Raw genomic sequence first — 14,984 nt, forward strand, 5'->3', positions numbered from 1 at the left:
ATATATATATATATATATATATATTCTTAGTGGAACTGTAAAAGTTTATTAAACAATTCCACATTGGTATGGTTTTTCTAAATGACAGTTATGAGATGACGCTTTGCTTCCACTGCCTAAAGTACCTCAATTAAGAAGAAACAAGTGTTCCCTCTTTGCAATCACCCTCCAAACGACCGCTTCTATGTATTAAGCGAATAGCTCTCCGGTCGGGCGATTTGTCGAATATTTATTCATGGACATCTTGTCAAGGCGTTGTTTTGCTGAAGATTGCATATCAATAAATTTACGGAAGCGCTGTCTCCAGAGGTTACCCAACTCTACCGCATATTCACGGGCTTTTCAAGGGACTTGTGGCATTTTAACATAAAGTGCATTACGAATGTCTTTCGACTTCGAAAACTGACAACATACACATGACATACGTCTCCACTTTAGGGAATATTCTGAACTCATTCACTAGCAATATTCTAACGAGTTGTCTGATGCACTTTCCAATCCACAATGTAGATTCAACTGCCTTAAAGCGGAAATATTCTAACCAACCTTACTTTACATGGTATGTCGGGTTACTTAGTCCAAATTTTCACCATTTTTGTGGTGAAGTTGGCTCTTCTTTACACACTCTTTCACTGGACCCTTCATGCAATGGTCACAGTGAACAGCTGCATACTCTTATCATGCACGCTAGGGTGGTCATTGTTATGAGTGTTGAGTTGGCATTGACACAGACAAGTTCGCCCATACTGGAATCGCGCAGTGTAATTTTCGCTTGAGAACTGGGTAGGATACACCATACAGTTGGACTGTGTAAATGATGGGACTAAGGTGGGAGTAACGCTCTACGTTGCTACAGTAGCAAAATCTCAGCCGAGTTGAATGGCATCTGAGATCTTCACAAAAACGAGGTCACATACTTGCTCACGTGATTTAAAAAATTTAGACATTCTCTAAGAAAACCCCATCGGTAAAATCAGACAAGCAGATGACCAACAGTTAGGGAACACCATCTGGTTAAAAAATATATAAGCTAAATCGTATGCCTCAGAATCTTCTGCGCCAAAAGTCAGCAGTCTCAGAGATTTACAAGTATTTTGAACTGGAGCAGCGTACAGGGCATACTTTAAGATAATAAGTCATTTTTAAACAGATCGACATCTTGCTTTCAAAGAGAAGAATCACTATTAAACGTCGAAAAAACGTATCGCGTATCAGCTAAAATGGCAGTCGCGTAACTTAGCAAAAACTATACGGCAAGCTGGACTAAAGGGATTCACCGAAGTGTATGTTTGAACAACTCTTTTGTCACTCAAGGAGAGTAACGTAAAGGCACGCGTCGTCCGGCACCACCTGTCAACCGTGAAACCCTGAGCTGGAAGCGTGGGCGTGGGGACCTACTATAAAAGACAGAAACCGCCAATTAGTAAAAATGAATCAGGTTCGAAAGCTTAAAACACACTGGAATGGGATGTAGTTTATGCAATGGTGTCTGCAAATGGTGTATGCAAATGGTGTCTTCCTTTTATTGTATATCAGGGATCTTCGGTAGACTGCGACTAGTTATTTCTCGCGCTCTAATTGGCTCATTCCTCTTCCAGTTTTTACACGTTCTTCCAGGTAGTGTGGTAATCGGTATCCAGATATCAGTGTATATTGAAAAACGGTTTTTGAAAGAGGAATTCTACTCAAAAACTGGAGTGATTGTTTTGATTGTTTTAGAATTACGTTCAAATATATTCCACAAGTAGACTAACCGATATCAGTGCAGTAGCCCTCCTATACGTGTCACAGTTGGGAGAGATGAAACTTGATCGTCCAGAGAATCGAATTAAACTAATTTTCACACGTTCATGTGGCACCATAGGTTGACCATTGACCATGCACTGAAACAAAGAGAATCGTTTAGTATCCCGTGATTGATTTTGTCGCCTCAGTTTATCCCTAAAGTTCGTACCATAAATCATTCAGTTACTTAAGAAGGATAGTGAAAAAACAGTGATCATGAAAGAAGTCTCATCACTTAACTCCATTTCTGCCCTAATGTGCGTATGCGGGGCCGAAATGACTCAGTGGTTAGAGCGTGAATTTACTGACTGAAGGTCCGTGGTTCGAACCCGACTTCTGCCTCTCGAATTCCACTGTCTAGACTTAGGTAACCTGGCAGTATCTCGGCCCTCATGCTTCCCTCAGCTGGCATGGTAGTTCAGCATCAAAAGGGTGCTACAGCTAAACGAATAATATTATGTACGTATGCATATGTAAGTTTTTGTCACAGCAGCCCATCTATGGAAATCGCATTTCAAGACCTATTACTGGAGCCACACCTGTCAATTCCCAAGTTGAACGGCAGACGTCCAAAAATGATTAAAGAAGGTCCCTCAGCCTGGTTCCTTACTTCGATGTGCATACCGTGGATCGTTTATTTTGTAATAAGTTCGATGGCACTAAATGTGCTTTGGGGGCCTTCGGGCGTCGGTTCATCCTGCTTCGACAGGCTGTCTGGTCAGCTGACCAAGGTAGTGTGATATCTCTCCAAAACCTCCAAGAAAATTGAAGGAAAGTGTTACATGATATATGATCTACAGGCTTTCCAGCTTTACGTACCGCATCCATAAATTTGGTTTTGTTCAATGTTGATTATAGGATCAGCTGTTTTTCTAGGTAAGTACAAACCAGGAAAAACCTTCATCTGTGCCTTACGGCTATAGCTTAATGGTCGTCATTAAATGGTATTCCAATGAAAGCGAATTCACTTATTCTTGCGTAAGCTGTGTCCTCCATCGATTTGAATCTGTCGTTGACGACTTCAGCTTGCTCCAAATGACCTTCGAGCAGCAACAGCATTAAACGAATTCATCCAGTCTTCTGAAGTCATAAGTACTTATGCAAGAAGTGGAAAAAAAGAAGTGCCTTCTGTTCCATGGTACTCAGCGTTTACCAAACATTGAAATTATTCGGCGTGTGTTTGGGAATAAAACTGTCAAATATGTTTGTTCATGCGCTTCAGCATGGTTTGGGGAGATAAAAAAACAGGATCAGATAATTCATTCTCCTCCATGGGGTTGCTTATTGGCCGTAAAATGGATATAACCAGACAGTTGATATCTAACCGTCATGATATTATGATCCAGCTCGGTCACGCAAAAGGGTACTGTTCATCTATCGATCAATCACTAGCAAGGGTTATATTTTCAAACAATTGAGGGATAGACATTTTTCCAGTCTAGCAGGAGGTCACGTGCCGCGACGACATCACAAATGTGTCCCAATATGGCTCGAAATTCGTTATGTTCCAAAATGGACTAGGACGTAAATGTTCCAGCATCTTAACAGCTTTCTTACCACAACCAATTGGTAGCTCAGAGTGGCGCGTCGTCCATTTGTTAATTTAGATTTTTAATGGAATTTCCTTTATTATTTTCAACCTTTTTCCGTCACAGGATTTGGTCAAGTGGTTGAAACAGAGGATGGATAAAGAACATGGTCGGCTATGGCACTGCACAATCGTCCGAGGCCAGTATTTCTCCTTCTATTCATATCAACCAGGACACTCATTCTGCTTCAAAATTGGACCAAGGATTTTTATTGTCTTCAAGACACCATTTTATTGACTTTTCATCACGAGGTAATCATTGATTCCCTTCGATTGCAAAATGGAGGGGAACGAATACTATTGCGATAACGTAGTCGCACGAACCACGCTACATATCGGACTATACCAGAACAATGTAAAACCCTGTATATGATAACCGTTTTCAATGAAACCTATACTGCTGGATGTTTATTGTTATCTTTCGTCAGTCTAGAGCAGAGGTTTACATTGCTAGTTGTTTGATCTGAGACTTTTAACGAGTCATACAATAGATGGCTGGGTTGCCGGCAGGAATTGAATCTGGTTAAAACCACTTGAGAGGCGCACGCAATTTTGGTCGAAGAAATTTGTGAGTCCGATTTAAATATTGTTGCCTACAATTAGTTTTTTTTTGAAAAGAGTAAACGGAACCGCCCATGCAGTTCTACGTAATCATTACATAAGTGTGTATAGGGATGACATCAGGCGAATAAAGGGTTAGCCTTATATTGGCCTTATATATTGGCACCATCCGCTTGTTCAGCTGATGTTTAGGACATAACCACAGCAGATGTCCAGGTGGATGCCTGTGCACATTTAAGAACATCAAATCGGACAGTTTCTGTGTAGTTCAAATGCTTCGGTCATTTCAAAAGAATAAATCAAAAAGCTCTACAACATATGTGAATTGTTCGGTGGGAAATATAAAGAGCAACTAAAACAGCTAAAGCAAATTTCGGCAGTTCAAACGATCAGCAGCTAGAGGGACGTTTCTTAGCAACCTTTCCCTGTTATCATAGCTAGAGGCAGTTTAGTCTCCTGTAAAATTCAGATTCGTTTGCAAATGTAACTATTCATCGAGTCCTAATAACTTTTTATCAGATAATTGCTGTTTAACCGGTAACTTGCCTGTCCCTGTGCCCACACTGCCAGACAATTCACATGATCAGCTGTATTAGGTAATCACATTGTCCCTTTTGGGACAAAGTAGGGTTCACCAGAATAGACTCTTTAAAGTAGAATACTTAACTAGTACCAATGAAAAAATGATGCCTACTCATGTTCATATGAGAATCTGAAATGCATACAGACATTGGCAATGGTCCAATTCACATCCTTTGTTTCATTACACAAGTGTGTGGTGTATTCATTTGTGCTCAGCTGCTCTGCCGCATGATTGAAAGCCAGACAAATAATGGACATCAGCAGATTAGGGTGCAGATGCTTACCTGAATTTTCTTCTGTAACGCTATTGTTCTGTTATCTGAAGAGTGTGCTGCGAGCGTATCATGGTCCACCCCTCTGACACGACTCTCGTTAATATTTATGAACCCCTTGTGGGGCCTTTGAAGTTGCGCGTGCTTCTAAGTGTAGAATTTTATTTTACAAACCTGGACTTGGTTGCATCTCAAATGGAACACTGCGTTTGAATGGCTTGTCTCCACGGTTACGCTACAGACACAGACATGATTTACAGAATTGCTTTTGCGTTTTCATTCATCTGGGTTTAATTAACCGAAAAGTGAAAAACCACTAGAAATTAGACATTGCAAAGCATTCTGGTTGCAAAACGGACCTTCCATCGGCCGTCCTGTAATTCTCAAGCGAAGGTTATCGGCAGAAGTTAATTAACACTAATACTAATGCTAATAATATTAATGCTGTCAATACTAATCGTCAGCTGCACAGCTTGAACCGCAATGCTGAACTAACTAGTTGGTGATACTGCTGATGAGGGAGCATGCAAGTGAAACTTTTTCTGGTAAATACACTTTGCGTCTCTTGAAAAGTGAGATGTATTACGGAATTCGTGGAGTCGCTATGTAGCATTTGCTTGCAATTGAAGAGCAATCAACGAATATCCAGGAAAGTTCAGGAGGACGCGTTCAGTTAGAAGATGGATAGTAAGTTTTGTATACAAGATGCATATGAAAGTTTTGCTCCCCTGTCCAATAGTCTGTAACTGTTCATTTAGCATTTCCTAATAACTAACTCTGCAGCGAAGTTCCCTTTCACTAATAATACTGATCGTCAGCTGCACAGCTTGAACCCCAAAGCTGAGCTGACTAGTCGTTAACACAGAGGTGCTAAATGGTTACGAAAACCTGATTGTACAATGACAGTAACAACGGAGTCAACGGAAGTGCTGGGCCAACCATCCCGGAATACCTGGAAATAGAATTGATGGTGCCATCACGTATACAGAACATGAGTAATATACTCATTGTGTGCTCTGTATAACGTTTCCCCACTTTTGAAATGCAGTTTAGATTTCCTGATCGCATATCGTCTAATGTGTACAAAACTATACACATTTCCAATACAATTCGTTTGATTCATTATGAATTGATTCACTGATCATATTCTAGAACTAGACCATATGTGTCACTCTCATGTCATTTTTGGTGTTATGACAGTAAAGCTTCAACATGCATCACTGAACTAATGCTATCAGTAACTAACCGATTGATACTACCGTTAACTGGGATCTTCTCGAAAGGAGCTGACACCCAAACAGAATGTGTGCCCCTTCAAAGCACATACAGTCTTAGGATATATGCTTATATGGCTCTCGTTTGAACGATCATCCTTCTGTCCTGGTGAGTCTACACCAAGGAGGGGGAGCACTGGAACTGATCAATAGGGCATACCCAATGGCCGTGCTGGGGTTCGAATCATGCCTATCTGAGGCGAGCGTGTTACCACTACTTCACCAGCGCACGCTTGACTCATCCGAATTTTTAGTTCTGAACAGGTGAACTTTGCAATCTAGTGATGACATACTCAACTCTAAAATTTAGCTATTTCTCGAATCATGCTATCTGAGGCGAGCGTGTTACCACTACTTCACCAGCGCACGCTTGACTCATCCGAATTTTTAGTTCTGAACAGGTGAACTTTGCAATCTAGTGATGACATACTCAACTCTAAAATTTAGCTATTTCTTTATAGGTCCACTCGAAAATCATGCCTCACTCCTTTGCAAGGAAGTAATACCGGGTGCTCAAGACAAGGATTTGTTCAGGAGGAAACATCAATTACCTGGGTGATGTGCTTTGTTGACCGATGTTTCATCTATCATGACCCTGCCTTTCAATATTTCGTGAATATCTAACTAGCTATTGTAAGATCTGTCCTGATTGGGCTTGCCACCAAGAGACAACTCACATAACAAGGAACACAACTTCTTTTCCGCTTTTCCAATCGTTTGGGGACACAAAAGTACAAGCTTATTAAAAAGGAACGGTTGGATGCACTCGGTTGTCAAAGTAATTGGGTTTTAGGACCAACTCTACCTAAACCAGCCAAAGCTGTCCGTTGTGAAAAAGAAGCTTAGCACTAATTAGGGTTTCAGCTGGAAGATGTGTTGCCTGTTAAAAATTCAGTTGGAGGCAACGGTCTACTTTTTTAGAACAGCGTATAATGTGAGGTGAAGGCTAATGTAACGTCGACGAAAATTTAAGGCATGCACCTCCCAGGTGAGCTTCAAGAAAGATGAAATAGCCGTGGGTTACCGAAGAAAACGTATGAGCAGTATGTCTCGTCTTGTCTGAAACAATGCTAGTTCGTAGCTTATTTAGGACGAATCACGAATTTATTTGTAAACCAAGCCATCAAACTGCCGTGTTTGATTTCGGATATCTTCCAATGTTGTCAAATTTACAAATCATCTTGTGTGCAGAGAGGTTACCAAAATAAATTGTGAAAAATCGAGTGGCCCGTAGTTTTGTCCTCAAAAATTTTCGCACACACAGACGAACTCTCTTTAGTCACTGCCTTCAGATGAAAGAGAAACTACACTGTAATCTGAAGGCGTTTATCTTTCTTGTTGCTTAATATATCCTACCAGTACAACTATCTCTTCTTTACCTGACTGTAACACCACTTGCTTTGTGATTTTTCTTTATCGACATCCAAGTGCTTGTCAGAATCGTCAGTGACAGCTTCTCTCGGAAAATGATGACTACTTCAAGATCATTTCACGAGATACACTCAAATTATAGGACTGCCTGTCAATAACTCCACATCAATCCCAACATTCACAGGTTTCCTCCAAGGATGTAGTATTCCGTTCTAAGGATGCTCATTGTGTCTCCCTTTTTGGCCTTTCCATCCAGTGAATGTATGCAGGTTCCACCCTGTTTCGCTCCATGTATGACACACTGGTAGCTCGTGCACACCTGCAGACGCTCCGACGGTGGTTTCTGCAGTGGATATTGCCAATCGCTGTACTGAAGTGTCAGCAAGTAGAATTATTCGTTCTTTATGGGAAAATGCACAGCGATTTGCGTAGAAGCTTCTCAGAAGAATATTATTAATTATGTCTCTCAGGCAATATTCAATATCACCGTCGATAACTGTAACACTAAGCAAATCTGTTCTCACCTGCATGGCCCTGTATCAGGTTTACGTTAGTTTTTTATGAACAACATTGGACTGTGACTTCCGTCCTCTTAGTATGCATTCACTTTTTTATTATACTCCCACGCAATTTCATAAGTCCGCAGTGAATCCGCAGGTTAAAATTCAAACTGAGATGCCCAAAACTCTGACGACCCAGGTTTTCACGTGGTGACGCTGTATCATTGTTTCCGTTTACAACTCTAGCTGATTTGAAACATTAGTGTAAAGTTACGTAACCGAACTGTTCCGCGCACCGCGTAGTACTTTGAGAACCAAACGTTTTTTCAGCCATCATATCGGGAGAACTTTGGAATTTTGTGAATAAGAATCACCGGTTTTCACGATCTTGCTCACCCATATTCACCCATGTAACTTGACAAAAAATGTTCGAACTGAGCCTTGACTTAGCCAAATCAGCTCTCCATCGAAATAGAGAAGTCCCAGTTGTAAACAGGAGGTTAATTATTTAGAACTACGCAGACCATTACAAGTGTTCGATATAACATTTCCGGCTGTTTTGATTGATGACCTGGATGGCCTTACCTAAAATCGCATGTACCACGGGTAAGTTCATTTCAAGTTTTTGTAAGTGGAAAAAGTGTGCTGATCAGCGAAGGAAATAGTTGGCTCAGGATGATATTCGGCAACAAAATGGGGACATGTTGAAAGTCTGGTTCTCTTTCAAACAGTAGCTAAATTAGTAGGAGGTTCTAAAAATCGTGAACGATAGTGATGGGGGTGGATCGTGGACAATTGATTAATTAATGACCCCGATATATGGGTAGTCTTGTGCTCGTAGCGCTCTTAAACTTGTACAGATGACTATAACTTGTCCATTATTATCGTCTTTCATAGAGGCAGGGTTTAATAATTGCAGCAGTCGCAGCGCTCACAGTCTGCTGTTGGTGGGGGGTGAAGCTACATGCTACAAAACAAGTAGCTGAAGTCTATACACTGTGCTCCAACTAGATGATATAGTTCGAGGGCCAAATGAGGTTCGTTTTGCAGTCTGTCATCGCCAGTTAAACGGTTTTCTTGTCACAAAAGCCATATTGCAGCGACATGCACGAAAGGGGCAAGACAATCCTTACGAAACACTAGCTTTTCCAACCTGCACCATAACTCCCTGAAACTGAGAGTTACTACAATAAACTTCAAGTTCATCTTTAGGGATCAACTGTATCCATTTGCTTACCGTTGTGGTTTCTTGCTGTTCTCGTCCTTTGTGGATACCACCTTGACTGACCGCAGGAGCTTGTTCCAACAGAATAAATCTCATCAATGAAAGATCACCTTGACAGAATGCAGATCATTTTGATAGAATTGTCAATTTGATTCAAATGTATATGTGTGGAGGGAACGCTACAATGGGAAGGCAACCGTTCAACTAAAAGTGGGAGAATTTTGAACGTTTTACGAGTGGGATTTCCGTTCAGCAGCTATATTAGCAACATGGCGTGGTTTTTCATGCTTTGAGGGATAGGGCGTTTGGGTTCCTTTAAGGATTTGCTTGAAAGAACAGCATATTAAGTATATTTGGATGGCTGGTTCCATTCACACGGTAAAAAATAACTCGAAAATGAACGCAGAGTCCAACTCTTTCTCTACTGTGACATTAACTCATCTTAACATCAACCACGTGCAGGAGAACGGTGAAGAAACAGCTGGAGATTGGTGTCATGAAACGAAATAGCTGTTACGCAAAACCAGTAAAAGCATTACTGTTTCTCTACTAATGTTTCTCGACTAATGTCTAATCTAACTGGAGGTAATACTAACCCACAAAATCATCGCATGTGGCCTTAGCATTGCACTTAAAATGTACAGCTTCCTTCATTACCACGCTGATTACCCGGAGCAAAACGGGAAATTTGTGATGTTAAAAGAATGCAAAATAATGCCTTTTACTTCAATAGTGTGGCCCATAGTGGGATGCTAATCAAACACCTGATTTAGACCTTCTGTTCTAGATAAACTGAACGCACACAATTTAATTTGATCTATATGTGTGCTTATATTACGTAGAGAACAATTTCGGCAATGACTTGAAAAAGCTCAGTGCTTCAGTTACTGTTCGCTGCCATCAGCAAGATCCCAAGCTCGGGAGAATACTACCCGGTGAGATTTTCCTAAGGGTGCTCGATGTAGCTGTGCATGGTTACCATCGTGTTGTGATGTAAAAACGACTTTTTTCTACCTTACATATCGTCCTTAGGTATTTGTGTTCTCACACATACTTGTTGGTACGCATCTGCGCAGAATACTCGCAAGGTTAGGGCTCGCGAAAATCCGGGGTTTGGAACTGCGTCTTCTTTGGAGTCACACTGTCAACAACCACGTTAGTCTGCCCATAATTCGCATGAATCCATCTATCGCTGATTCCAAAGTGTGGAGCGAGTAAGTAAAAATTCGTGAGGCTTATTGGCGTGGCTCCGTTTGGTAGTTAAATACAAATATCATACTGATTTCAGGACCATGTTATGGTCTGGAAATTAGTTCTTAAAAAGGCGTCAACATAGCTCGTCAGGTGGTCCATCGTCTCGGAAGGAAGTAGGCTAATTACCCACCTGTATGTAGTATTACGAAGCAAAATTTAACATAATTCTGTTGAGAAATTTACTTTTCCCATGAGTCAAGCGTTGGAAGCAATGCCTTAGACGGTTTGTGACCCAGCTACTGTGTTGACAATAAGCACTTCAACGGAAACGTGACAAAGAAAGCGATATTAAACTAAACCTATTCGCCATGGAGAAGAAGGAGTATATCACTGTGCTGTTCCCAAATATTGCGCACGCTTTTTGAAGAACAAAAACACGCGGTCTCGACACCCATGTTTCGGGTTGGAATGTACGTTCTTCAAAACACATGAATTTGTGGAGCAATCGACACCTATAGCCAACCATGTCACAAGTGAGCGATAAAACAGGTGTAAAGGTGTAAAGTTGGGGTCGTCTCTAACTGGAATACGTTCAAAATTACGAAATCACCCTTGAGTGGTCGCAGGATGTCGACTTATACACAGTTTTGTAACACGATATGTCTGAAATCGATCAGCTAATATTACCATCTCGAAAGTGAACTTTCAATCTATCCGAGATCAAGTAACCCGAAATCTCATTTTTCATTGTGGGACCGGAAAACGGCGTCTACTGTATGCTTCCGACGAAAGGTTAGGCAGCTGCAATATCATAGCTTGTCAGCATTTATTCCCGTCACAGTTAATTCAGTGGGAAACAGCTTAAACCTTTCCCTTTTTTAGTGCACTGAAAGCAGGTGAACTGTTCTTTTAAAAAGTTTCGGTGAACAGTCGTGGGATTAACTGATAAGCAGCGTTTCGCTTTTGAAAATAACCTAATACAAACAGATATCATATGTTCGGAAATCGTCAAGTAAATATCGTGACCAGCTATACTAGAGGCGTGTTCAAAATTAAAACTTTGAAGCACAACATAGAGCATTTCCCATTACCAAGCTACTGGATGCGCTACGTGTCTTTGCATGAAAAGTTTCTAAAACGGCCAAGATCCTCCCCAAAACATGGTTAACTTATATATTCGTTGTTCAGCTGGCATCGGCCAACATGAATGCTGATTCAACCTTGAGCTGAAGTGAATCGACCTAATTTGCGAATTTTTTTCGGGAGCCAACCGTCCGGAGTTATCAAAGCGGATGCTGCCAGCAGACGGTGCTTCAAGAACAGAGGTAACCCAATATAGATGAGGAGATTTAAAGGTATTCGAATAGGCATCAATCACAGTCACTTTGGCCTTAACTCTGTTATTTTCTCCTAAGAACCACTGAACTCTCATTATGCCCAGTGTTGGTTAGAGACAGGACATGGTACGGTAAGAATGAAGTAGATATGGTTTTTCACAGAAGTTTCTTTGATGTTGTGTCGATGACACGTTTATTTTGATTGGGCGCGATGAGCTGGAGTTGTAGCGATCTATTCTAATAGATCGCATCCCCGTGTTAAGCTTAAAATAGAGGTGGATTTCACTTTGTGTACACTGTCCGTTCGGGATCGTGTGACGCCAATAGTAAAACTCGTTGTTTACCCGAAACCAACGGACAGGTGTAGCGCCTTCAATGGCTCACCTACTGTTCAACTTTCCAAGGCCGTTTGTGCCGACAGAGTTCAAGCGCAATCACATCATAAAGAAACACAGATTAACATTATTCAACGAATAAATACTCGAAAGCTCCGGGTAGCACACTAAACACTGGAAACCTGAAGCCTTTATTCGATTGGTGGCTAAGACCATCGAAGTTACCAAGCCTCCCAGCGTAAGTTGGCTAACAAGTGAAGATGTGGTAGATCAGTCGAGTTGACGCGGTGATCAGTAATGTGGTCCGGGTCCAACCTGTTGAGCCAAAGCCGATTAGAAGCTACTTGATCATCCTTAACCTTCAACCCAGTTTCCCTAGTATTTACTAACATGAAAGTTATCAATAAAATCTGACTTACAATAAATGGAAATATTCAACCAAAATGTACTAGACTGGAACAGCAAGGCCCCAAAACTTCATGATATTTTGTTTCTAACTCATAAACGTTATAAATGTCAATTATCCACACTAACTGAAAAATGCTGATTGATATAAACAATGAACAGAACTTAGTTGAAAGACGCCTCAAGAATTGATCCTCCGTCTTCCCTAAAACGCAAACATAGAACTAACTTATTCACTTTGTCTTACTTTGTAACTGTCTTCGGTAACAAACGTACTGACTATATTCCGTGGCTTTTGTGAGCCATAACTTATTTATCGCCCCGAACATTTTCTATCCGATTTGAGTCCATTTATCATTAATGTACCTTGCGCTAAAATAGAAACTACTTCACATTCGAATTTCCGATGAAGTGTTGTTTCCATTCAAAATAGCGGTGCCTTCCCAAAGAAAAACGCAGGTTAATCAAAACTTTATTAAAATTGCTAGAGGTGAACAGGAAGAAAATAAATAACCAGTCTTTCTGAGGACATGTGGTACAAAAAGTAAATCAGATCTTAGTTGATTTGAATCCGCTCATGTCTAAAGATTTGGTTTCCAGAGTCGAAATCAGAAACACACTGGCCATCACCTCGAAGAATCCATTTGGATGTGAGTAGTCCTTCAACTCCAACTGGGCCCCGGGCATGAATTCGGCCGGTGCTGATTCCAACTTCTGCTCCTGACCCAAGAAAGCAAAGTGGACGAGTTTTGAGCAACAATGAGGAGGTAATAAATATCACGTTAGTTATAACGGAGGTCCTAAATCCTTGACGTTTTACAACCCTAACAGACATCGCAGGAACTTCAGATGTCACGAAAAAAATAATATATCCTGCCATGGCATTTTGGATTTAATATTGCACCTAATTTATAAAATATATTTACAAGAGTTTTGATCCAATTAGGCAAGAGTGAGTGTGTCAGCTGGCAGTATTTAGCATCATTGCGAGCGTTTCAAATGAAATATCCTGACAATAAGATTATAAAATCATGAGGACACTTTGAAAAGCTGTTGGTTTAAGCCGGCCAGACTAGTGAGTAACGCATGCTGCTAATCCATTTTCCTTCGAGCTTAAAGCTCTCGGACATCAGCCTTAAACGTTGTTCCTTTCCTAGATATTTTAACTAATTTTTCAATAAATAAAGTCGGTGGCTTCATTTCAGCGCCTTCATTTGAAGCATATGACAGGTAAGGCGTTCATCTGCGATTCATTCTAGTTTCTCATCAACACCCAGCTAGTTTGCAAAGGTGTTTTTCGTAACTCACTTCCTTTTACTTCTCTTGCAGGATGATAGTACCAGACGGGCCACTCATAGCTGGATGAGTGCTGTGTGGTAGGGATATAAACGGCGGTTGTATTTGCCAACTCCAAGAATGAAAATCATACAGCTGATCTACTCAAGCGCGAACCGGGAGCCGCGCATCTAATCAAAGTTTAATACGAGTGAACTCACCAAGGCCGAACCGGTAACCGTCGGCAAACCGGGTGCTTGCATTGTGAAATACGCAAGCACTCTCAGTGTTCTGCAGGAACTCTTCTGCAACGCTTACTGAAATTGTTTGAATAAATATGATGGAATGTGATTAGTTTTCCTTATGAAATTTTTCGAACAATATTCAACTGCTGAGATGTTCATCTTAGATGATGAGCCTATAACTGGACTGCTTCTTTGATGCTTCAAAAACAGTGAAGGGAGTGAAAAGCTAGAACACGTACCTAGATACCAACTCCAGATCGGCTGCACCACTTCAAAAATCGAAACAAGTAATTTTTGGTTAGCAGATACGGCAAACACCAGTACACGAGTATTACTGGAAGGATCATATATAGTCGGCGAGATGAACCACTTCCTCGTGGTGCCAACCGGGTAGCCTGGACGCCAGTCTGGGTGAGCTAAGAGTTCAGCAACTCCAGACAGGGCTAACCACCGCGTTTGGTTTCAATGTGCTGGTTGCTTTCGTCAATGTATACTCGTGCAAATCAAAGCTGGTTTGGTAGCCCACCGTCGAGTTCACGACAATGAAATTATTGGTAGGAACACGGCTGCCCAGTTGGCCTGCGCTGATTTTTCCCGCCTTTTTCCGACGAAGATCGGCCTAAGTCAACACCGCCGGCACGCACACCCCACCCAATCTAATGCGGATAAGCTTGGCCGAGTGAAGTATTCCGGTACCCGCTGGTCTCAGCAAGAGTCACAATCGCTCTTACGCCTGGCTAACAATTTATATCCATCTTGTGGCACGCAAACCGAGCTGTTCACGAGATTGGAGCAGTATTTTCCTGGTTGATCGGCTATCAGCATCAAAACCAGGTTACGGGTGCTTAACTGGCGAGCACAACGAGACGGATCATCATCTAGTGTACCTGAGCAAACTATCGGTCAGACGACGGCCTACTCATCAGAAGACGATGACTACAGCGTCTGGTCTAAACAAACCGTGGATTGCACCGTGTCACTCTTGGAATCCCATGCTGACCGTTCGCTCGCTAGTGTTGACCTTCTGGCATTTGC

General features: G+C 41.4%; 1 protein-coding gene across 1 annotated transcript in view; it reads left to right on the forward strand.

Moving 5' to 3' along the window:
* T265_05908 (hypothetical protein) overlaps positions 1–3,777 on the forward strand; it is a gene marked incomplete at both ends in the record, with an annotated part of 25,110 nt that extends 21,333 nt beyond the window's left edge. Inside the window, one exon of the mRNA XM_009171043.1 lies at positions 3,441–3,777. Within this exon, the coding sequence (XP_009169307.1) occupies positions 3,441–3,611 (171 nt within the window). The remainder of the gene's footprint in view (positions 1–3,440) is intronic.
* Positions 3,778–14,984: the final 11,207 nt, after the last annotated feature.

This window comes from Opisthorchis viverrini, assembly GCF_000715545.1.
Source record: "Opisthorchis viverrini unplaced genomic scaffold opera_v5_115, whole genome shotgun sequence".
Classification (NCBI taxonomy): domain Eukaryota; kingdom Metazoa; phylum Platyhelminthes; class Trematoda; order Opisthorchiida; family Opisthorchiidae; genus Opisthorchis; species Opisthorchis viverrini.